The sequence below is a fragment of the Pempheris klunzingeri genome, chromosome 13, assembly GCF_042242105.1.
Source record: "Pempheris klunzingeri isolate RE-2024b chromosome 13, fPemKlu1.hap1, whole genome shotgun sequence".
NCBI lineage: Eukaryota > Metazoa > Chordata > Actinopteri > Acropomatiformes > Pempheridae > Pempheris > Pempheris klunzingeri.
Window position 1 is genome coordinate 25315842 of NC_092024.1, and position 25000 is coordinate 25340841.

Consider the following 25000-nt stretch of genomic DNA (forward strand, 5'->3'; position numbering starts at 1 on the left):
TCTCTGGTTATCGCTGCAGTAACACACTCACTCATACTGACTCTCTCTCAGAGGTCGTCACCGGTCTGAGGTTCAGCAGTGACTGCAGACACCTGATCACCGTTTCTGGCGACAGGTACGTCTCACCTGGACCACTCACCCCAGCCAGTGTTCAGTCACCATGGAGACGCCTCTCATCACTCTGTGTGTGTGTGTGTGTGTGTGTGCAGCTGTATCTTCGTGTGGCGTCTCAGTCCAGAGCTGACCATCAGGATGAGGCAGCGACTCGCCGACCTCCGCCCTCCCAGCAGCACCCAGAACTCCCAGAATGCACCTCAGCAGAAGGTGGTGACCCTCAGGTAAACAATGGCAGGTGTCAGTGACCTCACAAACAATGTTTCTGTGTTTCTATCAGTCTCATGGTAACGTAGTCGTGCAGCACAAGTGGTCTCTGGTTTTATTAGGTTCAAACAATAATAGTGATAATGGTAATAATAGTGATAATGGTAATAATAGTGACAATAGTAATAGTAGTGATGATAGCGATAATGGCGGTAATAATAATAATAGTGATAATGGTGATAAAATAATGGTGATAAAAGTGATAATGGTGATAATAGTAATAATAGTGATAATGGTAATAATGGTGATAATAGTAATAATGGTGATAATAGTAATAATAGTGATAATAGTGATAATGGTAATAATAGTGATAATGGTAATAATGGTGATAATGGTAATAATGGTGATAATAGTAATAATAGTGATAATGGTGATAATGGTAATAATAGTGATAATGGTAATAATGGTGATAATGGTAATAATGGTGATAATAGTAATAATAGTGATAATAGTAATAACGGTGATAATAGTAATAATAGTGATAATGGTGATAATAGTAATAATGGTGATAATGGTGATAATAGTGATAATGGTGATAATAGTGATAATGGTGATAATAGTGATAATAGTAATAATAGTGATAATGGTGATAATAGTAATAATAGTGATAATGGTGATAATGGTGATAATAGTAATAATAGTGATAATAGTAATAACGGTGATAATAGTAATAATAGTGATAATGGTGATAATGGTGATAATAGTAATAATAGTGATAATGGTGATAATAGTGATAATAGTAATAATAGTGATAATGGTGATAATAGTAATAATAGTGATAATGGTGATAATGGTGATAATAGTAATAATAGTGATAATAGTAATAACGGTGATAATAGTAATAATAGTGATAATAGTGATAATAGTAATAACGGTGATAATAGTAATAATAGTGATAATAGTGATAATAGTAATAACGGTGATGATAATGTAGCTGAACAAAAATGAAAGAAGTAAAATCCTGAAAACTTTAAACACTGAATCAGTTTCACAACTTTTACCAAATAACACAAAAACATTTTCCTTCCCATCGTCATAGCGACCATGATTTATTTTACATGTTTACATGCAGGACACACTCTTTATAAACTCATTTATATTCCTGTTATAGTTTTTCCCACATTATTTGAGCACATTTTCTGTTCTTGTGCTGCTGTAATAATTCAGAAAACAGAAACTCCCTGTAGGTGTGTTTATATTAGAAGTGTGTGTGTGTGTGTGTGTGTGTGTGTGTTGCAGCAGCAGGGCGCCGTCGTCTCCTCGAGTCGTTACGATGTCGTCCGACAGCGACAAGGAGGAGGAAGAGGAGGAGGAGGAGGAGCTCCGGCGTCCTTATACGGTCACGGCAGGAAGCCTGGAGGAGGAGACAGGTCTGTTACCACGGTGACACAAACACTAAAGGAGGCTCAGATATTCTGTGATTACAGACGTAAATCTACGTGTATAATAGATAGATAATCTGAGAGAGAGAAACGTGGATATTCTCTGTATATAAGCAGTACATTTAATAAGAAGAAGAGCTGATGAAAATAAATTGTGTCCATTGTTTTTTCTTCCAGAAATGTCTGATGAGCGGCTGAATGGCAGGAAGGTGAATATGTCACTATATGATTAGACTACATACACACACACATATATACATATATATATACATACACACACACACACACACACACACACATATATATATATATGTGTGTGTGTGTGTGTGTGTGTGTGTATATATATATATATACTACAGACTGAACAGAACAGACTGAACAGAACTCTTTCCACACCACAGACACCTCCCTCACACTGATTCCTTCTTCATGGGCAGATTCTTTAAATTGTTTCTTGTAAAAATCATTTTCTTGTCTTTTATTCTTCTCTTTGGTAAACTGACACTCAGAACAGTTCGGTCTTGTTGCTCTGAACTTTGAGAGAAGCTGCTGTGTGTTCAGGATCAACCACACTTGTGCTCTGTGTCCCGTCAGGAGGAGTCGGGGGGTCGGACCCCTCGCCGTCGCTGGTCCCGGAGGACTTGCAGCGCGGACGGCGTCCTGATGGTGAAGTCCATGTTGGACCTGCGGCTGCTGGACTCGTTCAGCCCCGACAGACCGGAGGCGGAGCAGGACGAGGTCCGACACACCAAACTCCATTCAAAAAAACACTATTTTCTCTCTATACCAGGTGAACGCTGTGTTAACCTGACTTCTTGCCCCGCCCACCCAGGTGAAGACCCGCCCCCTCGATGACGGCGCCCCCCCCGGCAGCCCGAGGAGGAGGAGGGACCGAGGCGGGGAGGCGGGGCTTCACAGGACCAATCAGGAGCTGGGGAGCACCATCAGTCTGCAGGTCACCACTGCATGGGTGAGAGCACCTCAAGGTTCACTTACTAGCTTTTTCTGGGGCTTTTGGCCACATTTCCTGGTCTTCTTCAGTAAAAGGAGCTTCAGTCAGGTGATATCAGGGGGTCATTTATGACCTTTGGCCTCAAACACTGAAACACATTCTCCTCTGTGAAGAAGGCCATGAAATACAGTCAAAAACCCAGTAAGGGGACTTTAAGTTTAGAACATTTCATCAGAAACGTGCTCCTAAAGTGAAGCGTGAATGTTCTGTGCTCTGATTGGCTGCCCGTGCAGGCGGACGACAGTGAAGCGAGGACCAATCAGAGGCCAGACTTCATCCGGCTGTCCAGTCGGAGCCCAGACAGGGAGGCTCAGGTGCTGTACCCCGACCAATGGGAGGACAGAGTGAGCCTGGCAGGAAGGTAGGACTGTTCACCTGGACATTCACCTGCCGTCCCTGTAAACCCCGCCCCCTGTAAACCCCGCCTCTTCCTGTCAGTGAGTTCCAGGTGAAGGAGGCGTGTCCCGCTGCCGAAGGTGGACGACCGGACAAACCCAGTCCGGACAGCGGCTGCTCGCTGGGCTTCAGCTCCAGACTGTCCAGCCCGGACCGGCCGGCAGGAGACGGTGAGACACGCAGACAGACAGGTACAGACAGACAGGTGTGACGTGTCACTCACCTGGAATAACCCGTCCTGCTGTCTCTGCCGTCAGACTCAGAGCCCACAGAGCCGCTCAGCGGGGACGGAAACTCCTCTGAGATGGAGATGGAGGAGGACGAAGACGAGGGGGGAGGACAAGCACGAGGAGGAGGAGGAGGAGGGGGGGACTCTCAGGTCGTCCCTCAGACTCCAGACCAGGAAGCTTTTCTGAAGGAACACTTTGTGACGCTGGCCGACCTCTCAAGCCCAGGTCTGACACACACACACACACACACACACACACACACTCAACACCTGGATCCTCTGTGTCCACATCCTGGTGTCTGAGTGACTGGTAGGTAGTAAAAGTGTTGGAACTGGTCCAGTAGATCACCTCAGCCAGCAGACACCAAACGGGCTGCAATGGCTGCAACGTGATCCTTTGGGACAACTGCACCTGATCACAGTAGGTCCACTAAAAGAGCTTGTTTGATCCACTGACAGGCTCAGAGTGTTATTCTAAGTGTGTGACAGCATCATGGAAAGGATCCCTACAGAGAGAGACCTGGAAGATCCTTTTGGTTTAACCACAAACAGCACACACACCAGACTACATTCACTAAAACAGGGATTTTAGAGCTGCTGCTCCATCAGGTAGTTTGTGATACTTTGGTGTTTTAAAGGGTTAATTCAGATCTAACACAACATTTGCTGCAACACACAATAACAAACAGACTAACTATTACTTTTAGTGGACCTACTGTGATCAGGTGCAGTTGTCCCAAAGGATCACGTTGCAGCCATTGCAGCCCGTTTGGTGTCTGCTGGCTGAGGTGATCTACTGGACCAGTTCCAACACTTTTACTACCTACCAGTCACTCAGACACCAGGATGTGGACAGAGAGGATCATGGGTAGAAACGGGAGATTATTCCACCTTGGTGTACAGATGATATTTGATATATTATTTTAACCCAAACTATCATATTTCCTAAACCTAACCAACCTGTGTGTTGGCAGGGAGTCCGAGCAGAGCGTCTCACAGCTCCACCGAGAGTCTCAGCATCTCCTCCAGGTTCCTCTCCCAGAGCTCAGCCGGAAGGTAAAACGCCGGCTCACAGGCCGCAACACGCTCACTGAATAACACATGAAGCCATGTGGAATAGAAAAAGCTCCACCTCCTCTGTAGAAAAGTACCTACAGCTTCCTCCAACTGACTTCTTGTTCCCTGTGCTAGCCTCCTGTTAGCCCTGTGCTAGCCTCCTGTTAGCCCTGTGCTAACCTCCTATTAGCCCTGTGCTAGCCTCCTGTTAGCCCTCTGCTAACCTCCTGTTAGCCCTCTGCTAGTCTCCTATTAGCCCTGTGCTAGCCTCCTGTTAGCCCTGTGCTAACCTCCTATTAGCCCTGTGCTAGCCTCCTGTTAGCCCTGTGCTAGCCTCCTGTTAGCCCTCTGCTAACCTCCTGTTAGCCCTGTGCTAGCCTCCTGTTAGCCCTCTGCTAGCCTCCTGTTAGCCCTGTGCTAGCCTCCTGTTAGCCCTGTGCTAGCCTCCTGTTAGCCCTCTGCTAACCTCCTGTTAGCCCTGTGCTAGCCTCCTGTTAGCCCTGTGCTAGCCTCCTGTTAGCCCTCTGCTAGCCTCCTGTTAGCCCTCTGCTAGCCTCCTATTAGCCCTGTGCTCTTTCCCTCCTGTCCACAGGACGTCCACTTCCTCCACAGTTCCCACAATGCTCTGCAGTAGGAAATGAGCATGTACTTGCTGCTGTCTGATTGGCTGAGACCTGTTAACCATCAGTCCTCCGTGTGGTTCTGGTTCTGGATGTTTGTTGGGTGTCTGCTGATCAGTTGTTGCTCTTTCCTCCTCAGTCGGGCCGTGCTTCCTCTCCCGTCTCGGACGACCGCAGGAGGAGGAGGGGAGGTGAAGGCCCGGCCTCTGGTCTCAGAGGTCCGACCTCTGATGGACCAGAACCAGAACCAGGACAGGAGAGTGTCCTGGAACCAGGACCAAACCCAGAAACGGGACCAGGACCAGGACCAGACCTCCTCACTTAAGGACCAGTCCCAGAACAGGACCAACCAGGACCAAATCCAGCCCCCTCAGGTCCAGCAGGGTACAGATCAGCTGGTGGGGGAGGAGACCTCCTCAGCCCAGCAGGTCCACAGACCGTCACCACTGAAGAAGAAGGTCCAGGCTGCAGTTGAGTCCAGGAGGCACCTGGGCCCCACGGCCAGGGCGGCCGCCTCCCACCTGAGCTCCTCCTCTGGACTGAGGAAGGCTCAGTCGATCCAGAACCTGATGAGCGACACAGGTAACAGCCCCAGAACCAGACGGTACGTCTTCACACCTGTGCTGCTCCTAACCACCGGGTCCTCTCCCCTCAGGTGACTCCTCCGTCTCCCAGGCGACCTCTCGTCCATCCAGAGAGGTCCCCCCTCAGCAGCTCCTCCCTCCTCAGCGTCCCACCACCCTCCCCTCCTCCCCCAGACGCCCCCCGGCCACAGCCCCGCCCCTTCAGAGACCCAGCCCCGCCTCCCCCAGGTCCCCCCAGCAGGAAACGGCCGCCGTCACCTTGACTGCCGCCACCATCCCGAGGAAGTCTTTGTCCGCCGCCTCCTCTCCGGCGCCGCGCTCCTACATGAGCCCCACCGCCAGCTCCATGGCCAAGATGTCCCGCTCCGTCTCCGTGGGCGACGGCCTCAACATCGAAGCAGCCGAGGACTCTGCCGCTCCACCGCCGCCACCATCGCTGTGGACGACGGTAACCTCCTCCTCTCAGGTCAAAGAGACTCCGCCCCCTCCCGTTGCTGTGGTGTCCTCCAATGCGGCTCTGGCCACGCCCCCCCACGCCGCAGTTGTCCCCGTCGTCGTGGCCGCCGCCTCCTCCTCGTTGTCTCTGAGTAACCATGGTAACCAAGCGGCCCCTCCCCCCCGCGGTCTCCAGGCTCGGGTCCCCGGCGGCAGCAGATCGCTCCCGGACAAGCCCTCCCTCGCTGCCTTCTCGCCATCACCCTCCTCCTCCTCGTCTTCCTCATGGCGGCCTCCCCCGGTCTCCGTCTCCCCCCTGGCTCCCCCCCAGCAGGAGGAGGAGCCTCAGACTCCTGTGGGGAGCAGCAGCAGTGTGGAGCACACAGACGACACAGGTTTGGACCCTCCTCCTCCTCCTCCTCCTCCTCTTCTTCTTCTCATCCCTCCACCTGTCCTCAGGGCTCTGACTCCATCCTCCTGTCAATCAATGTCCTCCTCCTCCTGCTCCTCCTCCTGCTCCTCTTCTTCTTCTCATCCCTTCATCCTGTCATCTCTCCACCTGTCCTCAGGGCTCTGACTACATCCTCCTGTCAATCAAAGTCCTCCTCCTGCTCCTTCTCCTGCTCCTCCTCCTCCTCCTCCTCCTTCTGCTCCTCCTCCTCCTCCTCCTGCTCCTCCTCCTCTTCTTCTTCTCATCCCTTCATCCTGTCATCTCTCCACCTGTCCTCAGGGCTCTGACTCCATCCTCCTGTCAATCAAAGTCCTCCTCCTCCTCCTCTTCCTCCTCCTTCTCCTGCTCCTCCCTCTGCTCCTCCTCCTCCTCCTCCTCCTGCTCCTCCTGCTCCTGCTCCTCCTCAACAGTTCAGTATTTTCCTCTTCGTGCTTCGTCCCTGTTAAATCACCACCAGCTGTGGGTTTGTTCCTGTTTTTTCCTGCTAACGCTAACGTTAGCGTTAGCTGCTAACCTGTTTGAACACGTGGTACCGAAGACGTTACCTGTTAGTGACCCTCTGCGTTTGTCTCTGTGCAGACCGGCCAATCAGTGTGGAGACCTGCAGAGCTCTGACCAATGAGCTGCAGAGCTGCTTCAAGAGAGCGACGCACCTGTACAGGAAGGTGAGTCCAACACAAGGCGAAGGGAAGTCTGATATCCCACTTCAGATTGTTTATATTCACATTTTCATGTTTTTAGAGAAAATACAAGAATGAAATGTGACGCAGACAAAAAATGCTGAGATGCAAATTAGCACATATTTAATGAGATGCTGCCTAATTAGCATAATATATTGATTTTAAAAAGTTTTGCATGTGTTCATATTAATCTGACAAAGTTTCACATTGATGGAACAAAAGGAGTTTGTTAGAGGGTTAGGGTTAGCCTTCTTTATTATTATTAATATTATTATTATTATCATCAACATTATTATTATTATCAGTTATTATTATTATTATTATTATAATTATTGTTACCACAGTTATTATTATTATTATTGTTATTATTATCATTATTATTATTATTATCATCAGTTATTATTATTATTGTTGTTGTTGTTACCACAGTTATTATTATTATTGTTATTATTATTATTGTTGTTGTTATTGTTACCACTGTTGTTGTTATTATTATTATTACCACTGTTATTATTATTGTTATTATTATTACCACTGTTATTATTATTATTGTTATTATTATTACCACAGTTATTATTATTATTATTATTATTACCACTGTTATTATTATTGTTGTTATTATTATTATTGTTATTATTATTACCACAGTTATTATTATTATTATTACCACAGTTATTATTATTATTATTATTATTATTACCACAGTTATTATTATTATTATTACCACAGTTATTATTATTATTATTGTTATTATTATTACCAGTTATTATTATTATTATTATTATTATTACCACAGTTATTATTATTATTATTATTACCACAGTTATTATTATTATTATTATTATTGTTATTATTATCATTATTATTCTTATTATCATCAGTTATTATTATTATTATTATTGTTATTATTATTATTATTATTATTGTTGTTATTGTTACCACTGTTGTTATTATTATTATTACCACTGTTATTATTATTGTTATTATTATTACCACAGTTATTATTATTATTATTATTATTATTACCACAGTTATTATTATTATTATTATTATTATTATTATTACCACAGTTATTATTATTATTATTATTATTATTACCACAGTTATTCCAGTCACACCCAAACTACAATTAACAGACTTAGTTTAACAATTGAATGAATATTAAAATGTAAAATTCTTTGATTGGTGTAAACGGTGTGGTTGGCTGTGATGAGCTCAGACTGCTGACATCATCGGCAGTGGGCGGTCAGGTGACTCACCTGTCCATCGGACTCTCCCCCCCAGGTGAGCGGCTCCTCCCCCGACGACTCCGCCCCCGACCAGCGTCAGATGGCTGTCGTCCTATCGGAGGCCTTCCAGGCCATGAGGGCGGAGCTTGACTGTCTGCCGCTCAGCTCGCCGAGCATGCTGGGAGTGGAGGGGGGGCTGGAGGCCGTGGGGGGGGCTAAAACGGCGGCTCTGCTGGAGGAATATTCTCTGCTGCTGCTGCAGGCCGTCCACCGGAGGGTCAGCACGCACAACGCCGACTGAGCACGCTCTTCATCTCCTCCCACCTCCTCTTCCTCCCCCTCTTCATCAGACAGTGCCGTCCTGACGCCGTCTGTGCCGCCAGTCAGCGTACGGCACACCATGGCACGCCACATCCCGCCGAGTTTCAAAATAAGAGCAGCAGAGGAGGAGATGTGTTTGATACATCATTCACAACTTAGCTAAATAAGCTAGGCTGCTATTAGCCAGTGAGCTAACGTAGCTAACTGTATATGTGCTGCCTTCAGGTGGAGCTTGTGGTGACGACACGGGAAGTCGTCTGCGTGATGTTCGGCGTTCAAGTGGTTATGTGTGCGAACACCGTTGCTAGGCGCCAAAAGACTCCTCGCTGTCGACATCTAGGAGCAACAGAGGCTAACAGTTAAGCTAGCTAACTAGCACGTAACAAAGCGCTGATTAAAGAAAACATCGTTTCCCTCAAAGCTAAAATTACTGAACAAGTTTGGAAAACAATCACGAACGTGACGGCGAAGAACGTTAACGTGAAGCGTCTTAACGAGTTTCTGTCACAGTGACGTTTACTTGAAGCGTCTTAACGAGTTTCTGTCACAGTGACGTTAACGTGAAGCGTCTTAACGAGTTTCTGTCACAGTGACGTTAACGTGAAGCGTCTTAACGAGTTTCTGTCACAGTGACGTTAACGTGAAGCGTCTTAACGGGTTTCTGTCACAGTGACGTTAACGTGAAGCGTCTTAACGAGTTTCTGTCACAGTGACGTTAACGTGAAGCGTCTTAACGGGTTTCTGTCACAGTGACGTTAACGTGAAGCGTCTTAACGAGTTTCTGTCACAGTGACGTTAACGTGAAGCGTCTTAACGAGTTTCTGTCACAGTGACGTTAACGTGAAGCGTCTTAACGAGTTTCTGTCGTCACAGTGACGTTAACGTGAAGCGTCTTAACGAGTTTCTGTCACAGTGACGTTAACGTGAAGCGTCTTAACGGGTTTCTGTCACAGTGACGTTAACGTGAAGCGTCTTAACGAGTTTCTGTCACAGTGACGTTAACGTGAAGCGTCTTAACGAGTTTCTGTCACAGTGACGTTAACGTGAAGCGTCTTAACGAGTTTCTGTCGTCACAGTGATGTTAACGTGAAGCGTCTTAACGGGTTTCTGTCACAGTGACGTTAACGTGAAGCGTCTTAACGAGTTTCTGTCACAGTGACGTTAACGTGAAGCGTCTTAACGAGTTTCTGTCACAGTGACGTTAACGTGAAACGTCTTAACGAGTTTCTGTCGTCACAGTGACGTTAACGTGAAGCGTCTTAACGAGTTTCTGTCACAGTGACGTTAACGTGAAGCGTCTTAACGAGTTTCTGTCACAGTGACGTTAACGTGAAGCGTCTTAACGGGTTTCTGTCAGTGACGTTAACGTGAAGCGTCTTAACGAGTTTCTGTCACAGTGACGTTAACGTGAAGCGTCTTAACGAGTTTCTGTCACAGTGACGTTAACGTGAAGCGTCTTAACGAGTTTCTGTCGTCACAGTGACGTTAACGTGAAGCGTCTTAACGAGTTTCTGTCGTCACAGTGACGTTAACGTGAAGCGTCTTAACGAGTTTCTGTCACAGTGACGTTAACGTGAAGCGTCTTAACGGGCTTCTAAACGAGGCGATCGACTCTAACGGTCGTGTTCGCTCCGCACTCCATTTGAACGCAGCATTTAAATACCGATGTCGGTTACCATGGCAACGTTAGGAGCTCCGAGGCGTTCGGGTTCAGCCCTTAACAGAACCATCTCCTCCTCTTCATCCCTCCTCCCTTCCTGTGCGTTCATCTCCTCCTCTTCCTCTCCCTCCTCCTCACAGATGAAGGATCTGAAGCCATTTTGTTTCCTACAGACTCTTCCTCCTCCCCCTCCTCCTCCCCCTCCTCCTCCCCCTCCTCCCCCTCCCCCACTTCCACCTCCCCCTCCTCCTCCTCCTCCTCCTCCTCCTCCTCCTCCTCCTCCTCCTCCCCCTCCCCCACTTCCACCTCCCCCTCCTCCTCCTCCTCCTCCTCTTCCCCCTCCTCCCCCTTCCTCCCCCTTCCTCCCCCTCCTCCTCCTCCCCCTCTTCCCCCTCCTCCTCCTCCCCCTCCTCCTCCCCCTCCTCCTCCTCCTCCTCCTCTTCCCCCTCCTCCCCCTCCTCCTCCTCCTCCTCCTCCTCCTCCTCCTCCCTGTACAGACTCTTTTTGGTCTTAAAGGAACGATGTGTTCTATCGTGAAGTTTTTTTAGAGACTTTTTATCGACTCCTTTTTTAAAGACTTTTCGTTTTCATTCCTTTCGTTTGTTTGGAGCGAATCAGCACGATAATTATTGATTATTGGTTGTTGTCATAGAAACTGTCATGTTAGCTTGTAGAGACTTTTTAAAGGAGCAAACAGCAATATGAGATGTTCAATCACTTTGGTTTGAACAGACTTTATTGTTTGATGTAAATGTTTTTTTCTGAGTTCACTTGAATGTAACACAGACTTCCTGCAGCTGAACGATGAGTTCAGGTGACTTTGATCATGTTTGTATTTATTTAGCTGTGTTCTGCACTAGACCAGACTCCATTCACAGACACAACGTTTTTACAGAAGCATGAAGTCTGGTGTTTTTAACGAGGATGTACGTTTTTATAATCGGCAGAAACACAAACACTTTCAGGGGTCGTTGTGCTGAAACGTTTCTAACCGTTTGTTGTAACACTGATTATCTCACAAACATCTTTTCATGTCAAACTTTCATAAAAGTCTGAGACGACTTTCGATGTTTGTGTCTTTGTCGTAAATCAGGATTTCTGTTTTATCCAGTGACTCGACTGTTGGGGGGAAACTGGGGTCAACATCAGCTTCATCGTTAGCTCACCAAGACACTAACTAATGTATGATGAGCAGCAGCAGTTATTATAGCCAACAACGGAGCCAGTTTGCTAACTGTCTTAATCTAAGCTAGGCTAAGGGTTAAAGCCACCAGACTTCATTCACAAAAACAGTGATTTTAGCTCCCAGAACACAGGAGCTGCTGCTCTGCATCAGTCACACAAACACACTCCCTGATGGAGGCAGCAGCTCTAAAATCCCTGTTTTAGTGAATGTAGTCTGGTGTGTGTGCAGAGAGCGATAGAACGGCTGTTTGTGGTTAAACCAAAAGGATCTTCCAGGTCTAATCACAGCCTCTGATCTTTAAACATTGTGAATGTTTGGAGCTGCTTCTTGTTTCTGTCCCTTCAGACTCAGATCTCCTACAGAAGTTATTCATTAGTTTATTAGCTTCTGAGATGTAAACATTTCTTTCACATCATCACTTTCTCCAGATGTTCGTCCTTCTTAGTTGTAACCACAGGACGTCACTCACCCTACCAAAATAAGAGTCCACTCCTTCAGTTCCAGTCTGATCACTCGGGGGATGGTTTATTGCTGACGGGACGTCTCACTCCGACCCTGATCCGGGGCCGTCCCGTCAAAGGGGGAATAGCAGGAAGCCGGAGAACACGCTGAAGTTTCGAGAGTCGTCATAGAGCCGGTAGCTGGCCGGCAGACTGAGGCGGACGCCATCGCCCTCCTCCAGCTGCAGAGCGACGCCGCTGGACGTGGAGGCGTAGCCGCCGTGGTCGTTCAGGTCCAGGTTGAAGATGATTGGCTGGTTGTTCCTGTACAGGTGGAGACCCATGTAACCTTTCAGGTAATCTGCTGCCGTGAAGCTGAAGAAGTAAAGTCCTCTGACAGGAGCCGTGAAGACACCTGACAGACACAGAGCGGGGTCACCTTAGCACACAGTCACATGGTCGTGGTTTACCTGCAGTCAGGTGCTGGTCTACCTGCAGTCTGGTTGTACGCTTGGCCGATGTTGGTGAGGGTTTTGGAGAAGATCAGAGTCGTCTCCTCGTCAAACGGTCCAACAGATCCAGAATCAGTGAGACCGGCTGAGAACGCCACCTTCAGTTCATCTGGGAGAAAAAAACTTTCTTAATTCGATAAATTATGGAAAAAACAGCTTGTTTTTCTGTGGAGGTTTTGAACTCCTCTAAATAATTACTATTAAAATCCAAACATTTTTTACTAAAAGTTTTGGTGGAACGATGTAATGCTTAGTGTTCAGAACATTTAACACACTGGATCAATGTGTTTATTACTGACGGCAGGTTTGTTTGCAACGTGTTTTTAGTTTGGACACTTTAAGACATCACAGGTTATGTTTTACCATTTTTACTAACTATCAGACTTTAAATCACTAAAATGTTCAGTAACTGGCGGCTGCACACCTGAATTTATCTGCATTCATATTAAAGGGTAAATGCTGTGTTTTTAAACCTGGGCCCTATTTGTACATATCTTAGTTTCTTTAATAACTGGTTGGTACAAAGTCACTTTACTGATCACAGAATATAGGGTTAGGGTTTTCTCTCAGCAGGTGGTTGAACAAACAGACCAGCATCATGTTACTGTGCAGTTGAAACATTTTCTCCTTAAAAGAAACAGATGATTTTGTCTTTAAATAAGTTTACGTCCAAACCTGAGTTTGTGTCCAAGAGCTGCTGCAGACGATCATCAGCGTCCTTCAGTCTGCGGCTCAACTCTGAACATCAGGAAACAGACTTTAGACAAAAACACGTTAACTGATTTATCGGACGAATGTGTTCAAAAACAGAAACTGAAAAACTGATTTCTTTATGGCACCAAAGCAGAAAGCACATTTTGCTGGAGGAGATGCTAAATGTTGGAAACAGTGAGGATTTTAGGAACTGGCTCATATTTTCCAGTGGTGAGACCCTTCTGGGGTAATAAATGGTCTGCTCTCACAATGTCTCATTATTTTTAGACAGATGCTATTTGCACCCGGTGAAACCAACACAGTTCATTCATGTTTATAAAGGAGTTCCTCAGGGAAACATGTTGGATCCTCTGAAGTTTCAGTCTAAGTAATGGATCCTTAATTTCTACACTTACAGGACAGTTTGCAGTTGGTGCTGAACTAACGGTAATAACGCTGATATTACTGTGGACTTCGTGGTTCAGCGTTACCTTCACTCTCCATCCTCAGCTGCTTCACCGCGGCCTCTCCGACTCTCAGCCGGACCTGCAGCTCTGACAGGAAACACATCCGATTTGTTTAATTTATATTACAAAGAAAAAACAGAGAAAGATTTGAATAAAAACACGACTTCTCTGCACTTTTATTTAACTTATGTACAGGTGCTGGTCATATAATTAGAATATCATGAAAAAGTTGATTTATTTCAGTAATTCCATTCAAAAAGTGAAATTTGTATATTATATTCATTCATTACACACAGACTGATATATTTCAAGTGTTTATTTCTTTTAATTTTGAAGATTATAACTGACAACTAATGAAAAACCCAAATTCAGTATCTCAGAAAATTAGAATATTACTTAAGACTGATACAAAAAAAAGATTTCTAGAAATGTTGGCCAACTGAAAGGTATGAACATGAGTATGAGCATGTACAGCACTCAATACTTAGTTGGGGCTCCTTTGGCCTGAATTACTGCAGCAATGCGGCGTGGCATGGAGTCGATCAGTCTTTGGCACTGCTCAGGTGTTGTGAGAGCCCAGGTTGCTCTGATAGTGGCCTTCAGCTCTTCTGCATTGTTGGGTCTGGCGTATCGCATTTTCCTCTTCACAATACCCCATAGATTTTCTATGGGATTAAGATCAGGCGAGTTTGCTGGTCAATTAAGAACTGGTCCTTAAACCAGGTACTGGTAGCTTTGGCACTGTGTGCAGGTGCCAAGTCCTGTTGGAAAATGAAATCTGCATCTCCATAAAGTTGGTCAGCAGCAGGAAGCATGAAGTGCTCAAAAACTTCCTGGTAGACGGCTGCGTTGACCTTGGACCTAAGAAAACACAGTGGACCAACACCAGCAGATGACATGGCACCCCAAACCATCACTGACTGTGGAAACTTTACACTCGACTTCAAGCAACGTGGATTCTGTGCCTCTCCTCTCTTCCTCCAGACTCTGGGACCTTGATTTCCAAAGGACATGCAAAATTTACTTTCATCAGAGAACATAACTTTGGACCACTCAGCAGCAGTCCAGTCCTTTTTGTCTTTAGCCCAGGCGAGACGCTTGTGACGCTGTCTCTTGTTCAAGAGTGGCTTGATACAAGGAATGCAACAGCTGAAACCCATGTCTTGCATATGTCTGTGCGTGGTGGTTCTTGAAGCTCTGACTCCAGCTGCAGACCACTCTTTGTGAATCTCCCCCACATTTTTGAATGGGTTTTGTTTCACAATCCTCTCCAGGTTGCGGTTATCGCTATTGCTTGTACGCTTTTTTCTACCACATCTTTTCCCTCCCTTCGCCTCTCTATTAATGTGCTTGGACACAGAGCTCTGTGAACAGCCAGCCTCTTTAGCAATGACCTTTTGTGTCTTGCCCTCCTTGTGCAAGGTGTCAATGGTCGTCTTTTGGACAACTGTCAGGTCAGCAGTCTTCCCCATGATTGTGTAGCCTACAGAATTAGACTGAGAGACCATTTAAAGGCCTTTGCAGGTGTTTTGAGTTAATTAGCTGATTAGAGTGTGGCACCAGGTGTCTTTAATATTGAACCTTTCCACAATATTCTAATTTTCTGAGATACTGAATTTGGGTTTTTCATTAGTTGTCAGTTATAATCATCAAAATTAAAAGAAATAAACACTTGAAATATATCAGTCTGTGTGTAATGAATGAATATAATATACAAATTTCACTTTTTGAATGGAATTACTGAAATAAATCAACTTTTTCATGATATTCTAATTATATGACCAGCACCTGTACTTGTCCCCATGTAATCTGACAGCCAACACAGCAGAAGGAGTAGCCTGATGGTGTGGTTCGTTTGATAACAGGCTAACATAGCAGAAATGATGTCATACAATAACAAAGATGGAGGTTTTATTATTATTTTAATTTTTGTGGTCTGTCAGACATGATGTTACCTTCAGTGTCACATTTTATGTATATTTACATGATGTCGGTGAATATAGACGATCTCACCTGAGTTTTGTGTCCTCAGCGCGTCCACCTGCTCTTTGGTCACGTTCAGTTTCAGAGAAACTCCTGACAGCTCGGCCTCACGGGCTGAAACCAAGTTTACTTTTTATTTAAGGGGGAAGGGAACGACTTTTTGGCCCTACATACTTTAATAATTATAAAAACTGTTAATAAGAACTAAGCAGGTTGTTCATCCTATCGAAGATCCACAGTTTAATTATAGAACACAGAGTTAAAGAGAGTTAAAACGTTTTGGTTAACGATGGTACCTGCAGTGTGATTCTCCAGATGCTCCAGCTGTGTCTCAGTGGATCTCAGTCTGACCTCCAGAGCTGCTGAACAAACCAGATTTTATTCATTTGAATAGAAACAGTGTTAATAAAAATGTGACTATGAATATAACTGTGCCTGCGGTGTTGTTGTGGCTGTCTGTCAGTCTGGACTCCACCAAGGAAAGATGAACAGACTGAACTGAAAACACAATCAGAGCAAATTTCATCAAAGGGGAGTTCTTCCTGTTAAAGGGGAGTTCTTCCTGCTACTGTTGCCTAATATAATATCTGATGCTGCTCTGTGGGGATTCTTGAATCTTTGGTCTCTAAATTAAAGGGTTTGTTCTGAGCTGCTCTTTATGGAAACAGTCTGAGAGAACGCTGTATGAACTGGTGCTGTAGAGATAAAGATTGATTGATTTCAATTTTTAGAATATGAACAAAAGGGAGATAAATCATCTGCATTGTAAATAGTTGACATGTATTTGAATTCCTATGAATTAAAGTAGGTCATAGAAGCTCCAACAGAAACCATCAGGGTGATAAAGGAGTGCCTCAGGGAACCTCAATGGATCCTCCACAGTTTCTATTTAAATTATTACAACATGTATTGTCTGAGCTACAAAAGCGCATTATTTTGCACCTGTTGCCACTTAATATGTGTAACATCAATATTATCTATTGTTAGATTCTACAGGTGTACCTAATAAAGTGACCACTGAGTGTAATCTACAGTCAGTTTAAAGCTTCAGAGTGTTACCTGAGCTTTCTGTCTTCAGATCTTCCAGCTGTTTCTCACTGACACTCAGTCTGACCTCCAGAGCTGAACAGGACATGATTCCTGTTTAATTTAATGCTTTAATTAATGACTAATTCAAAGAAATATTGAAGAGTTAACGATGGTACCTGCAGTGTGATTCTCCAGATGCTCCAGCTGTGTCTCAGTGGATCTCAGTCTGACCTCCAGAGCTGCTGAACAAACCAGATTTTATTCATTTGTATAGAAACAGTGTTAATAAAGATGTGACTATGAATATAACTGTGCCTGCGGTGTTGTTGTGGCTGTCTGTCAGTCTGGACTCCACCAAGGAAAGATGAACAGACTGAACTGAAAACACAATCAGAGCAAATTTCATCAAAGGGGAGTTCTTCCCGTCTGAGCTGCTCTTTATGTAAAGCGTCTTGAGATAACTCTGTGAACTGGTGCTGTATAAATAAAGGTTGATTGATTTCAATTTTTAGAATATGAACAAAAGGGAGATAAATCATCTGCATTGTAAATAGTTGACATGTATTTGAATTCCTATGAATTAAAGTAGGTCATAGAAGCTCCAACAGAAACCATCAGGGTGATAAAGGAGTGCCTCAGGGAACCTCAATGGATCCTCCACAGTTTCTATTTAAATTATTACAACATGTATTGTCTGAGCTACAAAAGCGCATTATTTTGCACCTGTTGCCACTTAATATGTGTAACATCAATATTATCTATTGTTAGATTCTACAGGTGTACCTAATAAAGTGACCACTGAGTGTAATCTACAGTCAGTTTTAAAGCTTCAGAGTGTTACCTGAGCTTTCTGTCTTCAGATCTTCCAGCTGTTTCTCACTGACACTCAGTCTGACCTCCAACTCTGAGGAGAAGATTCAAGATTCAGCATGTTAATTGTCACTCCACTTGTATTAGTACACTTGAGTGAAGTTCTTGGACTGTTATAGAAAGACATATCCATACGATAGGGAAAAATATACAAATTAAATAAAAGATATATAAAGATGTTTATACAGGAGTTCCTCAGGGAAACATGTTGGATCCTCCAGAGTTTCACTGTTTTTCTTTGAGCTAAACACTTTTACTCTGATCAAAGCTCTTCATCACTTGCTATGAATTTCATAGTTCATTTATATAGAACAATACATGATTATAGATCTACAGTCAGTTTTAAAGCTTCAGAGTGTTACCTGAGCTTTCTGTCTTCACATCTTCCAGCTGTTTCTCACTGACACTCAATCTGACCTCCAACTCTGAAGAGAAAAGAGTGAATATCTGATTCATCAATGAATAAATAAATACCACTTGTGTTAATGAAAATAATACAGTAAATATGACTGTGCCTGCGGTGTTGTTGTGGCTGTCCGTCAGTCTGGACTCCACCAAGGAAAGATGAACAGACTGAACTGAAAACACAATCAGAACAAACACATTTCTACTTTAAAATATTTACTAAAAGGACTTTAATCATCTGCATTGTAATTAGTTGAGGTATATTTAATTCCTGTCAAGCAGAAGGTCATAGAGGCTCCTACAACAACCATCAGGGTGATAAAGGAGTTCCTCAGGGAACCTTACTCGATCCTCCACAGTTTCAGTTTAAATTAGTACAATGTACTGTTAGAGCTAAAAACACATTATTCCCCCCCTGTGGTCACTTTATACAGATGTTATTATTATTCATTATTACATTCTACAGGTGTACCTAGTAAAGTGACCACTGAGTGTAATCCACAGTCAGTTTTAAAGCTTCAGAGTGTTACCTGAGCTTTCTGTCTTCAGATCTTCCAGCTGTTTCTCACTGACACTCAGTCTGACCTCCAGAGCTGAACAGGACATGATTCCTGTTTAATTTAATGCTTTAATTAATGACTAATTCAAAGAAATATTGAAGAGTTAACGATGGTACCTGCAGTGTGATTCTCCAGATGCTCCAGCTGTGTCTCAGTGGATCTCAGTCTGACCTCCAGAGCTGCTGAACAAACCAGATTTTATTCATTTGTATAGAAACAGTGTTAATAAAAATGTGACTATGAATATAACTGTGCCTGCGGTGTTGTTGTGGCTGTCTGTCAGTCTGGACTCCACCAAGGAAAGATGAACAGACTGAACTGAAAACACAGTCAGAGCAAATTTCATCAAAGGGGAGTTCTTCCTGTTAAAGGGGAGTTCTTCCTGTTAAAGGGGAGTTCTTCCTGCTACTGTTGCCTAATATAATATCTGATGCTGCTCTGTGGGGATTCTTGAATCTTTGGTCTCTAAATTAAAGGGTTTGTTCTGAGCTGCTCTTTATGGAAACAGTCTGAGAGAACGCTGTATGAACTGGTGCTGTAGAGATAAAGATTGATTGATTTCAATTTTTAGAATATGAACAAAAGGGAGATAAATCATCTGCATTGTAAATAGTTGACATGTATTTGAATTCCTATGAATTAAAGTAGGTCATAGAAGCTCCAACAGAAACCATCAGGGTGATAAAGGAGTGCCTCAGGGAACCTCAATGGATCCTCCACAGTTTCTATTTAAATTATTACAACATGTATTGTCTGAGCTACAAAAGCGCATTATTTTGCACCTGTTGCCACTTAATATGTGTAACATCAATATTATCTATTGTTAGATTCTACAGGTGTACCTAATAAAGTGACTACTGAGTGTAATCTACAGTCAGTTTTAAAGCTTCAGAGTGTTACCTGAGCTTTCTGTCTTCAGATCTTCCAGCTGTTTCTCACTGACACTCAGTCTGACCTCCAACTCTGAGAAGAAGATTCAAGATTCAGCATGTTAATTGTCACTCCACTTGTATTAGTACACTTGAGTGAAGTTCTTGGACTGTTATAGAAAGACATATCCATGCGATAGGGAAAAATATAAAAATTAAATAAAAGATATATAAAGATGTTTATACAGGAGTTCCTCAGGGAAACATGTTGGATCCTCCAGAGTTTCACTGTTTTTCTTTGAGCTAAACACTTTTACTCTGATCAAAGCTCTTCATCAGTTGCTATGAATTTCATAGTTAATTTATATAGAACAATACATGATTATAGATCTACAGTCAGTTTTAAAGCTTCAGAGTGTTACCTGAGCTTTCTGTCTTCACATCTTCCAGCTGTTTCTCACTGACACTCAGTCTGACCTCCAACTCTGAAGAGAAAAGAGTGAATATCTGATTCATCAATGAATAAATAAATACCACTTGTGTTAATGAAAATAATACAGTAAATATGACTGTGCCTGCGGTGTTGTTGTGGCTGTCTGTCAGTCTGGACTCCACCAAGGAAAGATGAACAGACTGAACTGAAACACAATCAGAACAAACACATTTCTACTTTAAAATATTTACTAAAAGGACTTTAATCATCTGCATTGTAATTAGTTGAGGTATATTTAATTCCTGTCAAGCAGAAGGTCATAGAGGCTCCTACAACAACCATCAGGGTGATAAAGGAGTTCCTCAGGGAACCTTACTCGATCCTCCACAGTTTCAGTTTAAATTAGTACAATGTACTGTTAGAGCTAAAAACACATTATTCCCCCCCTGTGGTCACTTTATACAGATGTTATTATTATTCATTATTACATTCTACAGGTGTACCTAGTAAAGTGACCACTGAGTGTAATCCACAGTCAGTTTTAAAGCTTCAGAGTGTTACCTGAGCTTTCTGTCTTCAGATCTTCCAGCTGTTTCTCACTGACACTCAGTCTGACCTCCAGAGCTGAACAGGACATGATTCCTGTTTAATTTAATGCTTTAATTAATGACTAATTCAAAGAAATATTGAAGAGTTAACGATGGTACCTGCAGTGTGATTCTCCAGATGCTCCAGCTGTGTCTCAGTGGATCTCAGTCTGACCTCCAGAGCTGCTGAACAAGCCAGATTTTATTCATTTGTATAGAAACAGTGTTAATAAAAATGTGACTATGAATATAACTGTGCCTGCGGTGTTGTTGTGGCTGTCTGTCAGTCTGGACTCCACCAAGGAAAGATGAACAGACTGAACTGAAAACACAATCAGAGCAAATTTCATCAAAGGGGAGTTCTTCCTGTTAAAGGGGAGTTCTTCCTGTTAAAGGGGAGTTCTTCCTGCTACTGTTGCCTAATATAATATCTGATGCTGCTCTGTGGGGATTCTTGAATCTTTGGTCTCTAAATTAAAGGGTTTGTTCTGAGCTGCTCTTTATGGAAACAGTCTGAGAGAACGCTGTATGAACTGGTGCTGTAGAGATAAAGATTGATTGATTTCAATTTTTAGAATATGAACAAAAGGGAGATAAATCATCTGCATTGTAAATAGTTGACATGTATTTGAATTCCTATGAATTAAAGTAGGTCATAGAAGCTCCAACAGAAACCATCAGGGTGATAAAGGAGTGCCTCAGGGAACCTCAATGGATCCTCCACAGTTTCTATTTAAATTATTACAACATGTATTGTCTGAGCTACAAAAGCGCATTATTTTGCACCTGTTGCCACTTAATATGTGTAACATCAATATTATCTATTGTTAGATTCTACAGGTGTACCTAATAAAGTGACCACTGAGTGTAATCTACAGTCAGTTTTAAAGCTTCAGAGTGTTACCTGAGCTTTCTGTCTTCAGATCTTCCAGCTGTTTCTCACTGACACTCAGTCTGACCTCCAACTCTGAGAAGAAGATTCAAGATTCAGCATGTTAATTGTCACTCCACTTGTATTAGTACACTTGAGTGAAGTTCTTGGACTGTTATAGAAAGACATATCCATGCGATAGGGAAAAATATAAAAATTAAATAAAAGATATATAAAGATGTTTATACAGGAGTTCCTCAGGGAAACATGTTGGATCCTCCAGAGTTTCACTGTTTTTCTTTGAGCTAAACACTTTTACTCTGATCAAAGCTCTTCATCAGTTGCTATGAATTTCATAGTTAATTTATATAGAACAATACATGATTATAGATCTACAGTCAGTTTTAAAGCTTCAGAGTGTTACCTGAGCTTTCTGTCTTCACATCTTCCAGCTGTTTCTCACTGACACTCAATCTGACCTCCAACTCTGAAGAGAAAAGAGTGAATATCTGATTCATCAATGAATAAATAAATACCACTTGTGGTAATGAAAATAATACAGTAAATATGACTGTGCCTGCGGTGTTGTTGTGGCTGTCTGTCAGTCTGGACTCCACCAAGGAAAGATGAACAGACTGAACTGAAAACACAATCAGAACAAACACATGAATTAAATGTCTTAAAAATGTTGCTAAATAATAGTAAGACAGGAGGGGGTCCTATTTTAGCAGCTAATTGGAAGGTTGTTGGATATTCTCCTAAAGGTCAGCGATCTTTAGGTTTGCTTTTTGCAAACTAACTATAGGATGGTAGAAATGAGATCCTCCTACCTGTAATATACGGGACATTTTATACAGTGGAAAAAAAGGAAAAGATAAACTGTAGTGTTAATTAAATAAAATCTGAGTTGAAAAAAAAACAGGTATAACACTGAAATCCTTTATTCTGTTAAAATATTTTATTAAAAACAACCAGGATATAATAATTATATTACTAAAAGAATTATATCATAAAAAAGTTTTATTAAAACAGATGAAAAGTAAAAAACAAAGTTGATTTTACGACACAGCGTGTGGCAGGTAGACGCTGATGCATTAGACGGAAGTAATAATAGTAACATATACTGTAATTAGCTGAATAATGTAATTAATGTTTAAAATAACTGGTTTCTACAGGTTTGAGGTTCCTACAAGAACCATCAGGCTTCATTCATGTTTCTAAAGGAGTTCCTCAGGGAAACATGTTGGATCCTCCACAGATTCAGTTTTACTTTCTATGAATTTCATGGTTGATATATATAGAATATGACATGAATATAAATGTATAATCAGCTGTAAAGCTTCAGAGTGTTACCTGAGCTTTCTGCCTTCAGATCCTCCAGCTGCTTCTCTCCGACACTCAGTCTGACCTCCAACTCTGAGGGGAAAACAGTTTATAAAGGAGTTTCTCAGAAAAACGTGTTGGATCCTCTGAAGGTTCGGTCTGTAAATAACAGGTATGAATGAATGATAACCGTGACTTCAACTCTCCTCATTATGCCTCAGTTTCAAAATAAGAGCGCTTCGTTATTCATGATAATTAATAAATCAAACTGCTTTCAGAAGATCACCTGGAGAATAAACAGGATCATTTTAGTCCAATAACGCCGGCGCCCCGGACTGACTGATGGATGAACTCATGAGCAGGTACAAAATAAAGTGAAGTAAAGGTGTGTTGGTGAGTTTCTCAGGTTACCTGTGCTGTCAGTCTGCAGCTGCTGGATTCTGACCTGCAGCTGCTTCACTGCTTCAGTCTGAGCCAAGTTCAGAGCCGAAACATCAGCAGAGAGAGTCGACACTCTCTCTGAAACACACAAACACACACCAGAGGTTAAAGGAGAAATCCCTGTTTTTGACTCCACTAACAGCCGTTCTATCGCTCTCTGCACACACACCAGACTACAGTCACTAAAACAGGGATTTTAGAGCTGCTGCTCTGCTGCTGTTTTAAATGGTTGGGTTGTGTTATTGTGTGTTAACGCAGTGTTGATTAACAATAAGTGATGTAACGGTACAAAGAGCTCATGGTCTTAATCTATGCTAAGCTTAGCTAAGGTTAGCCAGCTAGCTTTAACTTAGCGATGCAGCATGGATCTGGCCTGTGAACGTAAATCAGCGAGTCAGAATCAAGGCTTTTCATTTATTGTGTGAATATTTTTAAGTTCTGTGTTTAGTCCTTTTCCACCACCGCTGGCTGCTCTGTAACGTTAGCAAACAGCGAGCTAGTTAGCATCATGGAGCCAACACTACCAATAAGATGAAGCACGATGGCTGATAACCAGGATGATGATAACTGCTGTTCACTAAGCGGCCAACAGAGTCACTAACTAACCCTTCCCTTTAAACTCAACCATAAGATAATAAATATAACTGATGTATAATATAACTGATGTATAATATAATATAACTGATGTATAATATAATATAACTGATGTATAATATAATATAACTGATGTATAATATAATATAACTGATGTATAATATAACTGATGTATAATATAATATAACTGATGGATAATATAATATAACTGATGTATAATATAACTGATGTATAATATAATATAACTGATGTATAATATAATATAACTGATGTATAATATAACTGATGTATAATATAATATAACTGATGTATAATATAATATAACTGATGTATAATATAACTGATGTATAATATAATATAACTCTCGCTGACGACTAAGAGTGGTTCATTCACACACTGACTGATCATATCAGTGATCAGTGATCATTATCTCTCTCATATTGATCAGTCCAGGTGTTTCTCACCTGCACTCTGTGTCTGCAGCTCCTCCACTCGTCTCTCTGTCTCTCTCAGTCGACCTGTTTGATCTGACGTCAGAAACACTCAGTAATGGGCTTCACTGACAAACCATGTGACCTGTGCGTCATGTGACCCACCTGCCGAGTGTCTCCTCAGCTCCTCCAGGTGACGTTGGCTGGAGTTCAGTCTGCTGCTGATCTCTGACACCTGATCTGAAACCAACAGACAGAAAACAACCTCAAACATAAGATAATGAGATAAATCTGACATCAACCTTGAGATATAACAGCACAGATTTACCTGATGACAGTGAAACAATAATAATCCCTATCGTTCATCCTATAAACTATTACAGTGTATTCTTCAAGGCCACCAGACCCCATTGACAAAAACATTCATTCAGCACAGGAGCTGCTGCTCTGCTGCTGCCTCCATCAGCTAGTTTGTTTGTATCATTGTGTGACTTTGGTGTTTTAAAGGTTTAGTTCGGATCCAAGACGATATCTGTGTAACACACAACAAGTCAAAGAAACTACTATGGAGGCAGCAGCAGACCAGCAACTCCTGTGTTCTGTGAGGTAAAATCCCTGTTTTTGTGAATGGAGTCTGGTGTAAGAGCCGTTATATCACTCCGTTCAGTCATTTTACTGCTCCAGCTCCACCCAAACTTTTATATTTCATCTGAGTGGAGGGAACAAATAAACAAATCAGACCTAAAACAAACGAATGAATGAATAGATGGATGATGGATGAATGATGGATGAATGATGGATGATGGATGAATGATGGATGAATGATGGATGATGGATGGATGATGGATGGATGGATGATGGATGGATGGA

At 42.8% G+C, this 25000-nt stretch overlaps 2 protein-coding genes and 1 long non-coding RNA gene across 3 annotated transcripts in view; 1 reads left to right on the plus strand and 2 right to left on the minus strand.

Annotated features, from left to right (window-relative positions):
* The window catches only part of mapkbp1 (mitogen-activated protein kinase binding protein 1), a 34087-nt gene extending 25331 nt beyond the window's left edge, over nt 1-8756 (plus strand). The window contains exons 18-31 of the mRNA XM_070841675.1: nt 52-115; nt 210-338; nt 1621-1751; nt 1941-1972; nt 2358-2501; nt 2596-2733; nt 3009-3136; nt 3214-3341; nt 3429-3626; nt 4375-4456; nt 5216-5658; nt 5732-6490; nt 7126-7211; nt 8511-8756. Coding sequence (XP_070697776.1) covers nt 52-115; nt 210-338; nt 1621-1751; nt 1941-1972; nt 2358-2501; nt 2596-2733; nt 3009-3136; nt 3214-3341; nt 3429-3626; nt 4375-4456; nt 5216-5658; nt 5732-6490; nt 7126-7211; nt 8511-8756 — 2708 coding nt within the window. The remainder of the gene's footprint in view (nt 1-51; nt 116-209; nt 339-1620; nt 1752-1940; nt 1973-2357; nt 2502-2595; nt 2734-3008; nt 3137-3213; nt 3342-3428; nt 3627-4374; nt 4457-5215; nt 5659-5731; nt 6491-7125; nt 7212-8510) is intronic.
* A 3440-nt stretch (nt 8757-12196) lies between these two features.
* Nucleotides 12197-20520, minus strand: LOC139211486 (uncharacterized). Its single transcript, XM_070841676.1, has 15 exons — nt 20445-20520; nt 19873-19935; nt 19482-19544; nt 18698-18763; nt 18552-18614; nt 17979-18041; nt 17588-17650; nt 16923-16988; nt 16777-16839; nt 16014-16079; nt 15748-15831; nt 13759-13821; nt 13250-13312; nt 12555-12683; nt 12197-12477 (listed from the first exon to the last, which is right to left on the minus strand). The coding sequence occupies exons 1-15, from the start codon at nt 20518-20520 to the stop codon at nt 12197-12199; spliced, it is 1272 nt and encodes a 423-aa protein (XP_070697777.1).
* A 70-nt stretch (nt 20521-20590) lies between these two features.
* LOC139212389 (uncharacterized) lies at nt 20591-23129 on the minus strand. Its single transcript, XR_011585307.1, has 3 exons — nt 23076-23129; nt 22695-22757; nt 20591-20653 (listed from the first exon to the last, which is right to left on the minus strand). It is a non-coding gene; the product is annotated as an uncharacterized lncRNA (long non-coding RNA).
* Between the last annotated feature and the right edge of the window lie 1871 nt (nt 23130-25000).

What these genes read in the sequence shown, in the direction of transcription:
- LOC139211486 (XM_070841676.1), bottom strand. Translation starts at nt 20,520, where the DNA reads ATGTCCTGTTCAGCTCTGGAGGTCAGACTGAGTGTCAGTGAGAAACAG. An exon ending in TCTGAAGACAGAAAGCTCAG is followed by an intron (nt 18,764 to 19,481) that starts GTAACACTCTGA and finishes TGGTTTGTTCAG; the next exon opens with CAGCTCTGGAGGTCAGACTG. An exon ending in TCTGGAGAATCACACTGCAG is followed by an intron (nt 18,615 to 18,697) that starts GTACCATCGTTA and finishes TGTCCTGTTCAG; the next exon opens with CTCTGGAGGTCAGACTGAGT.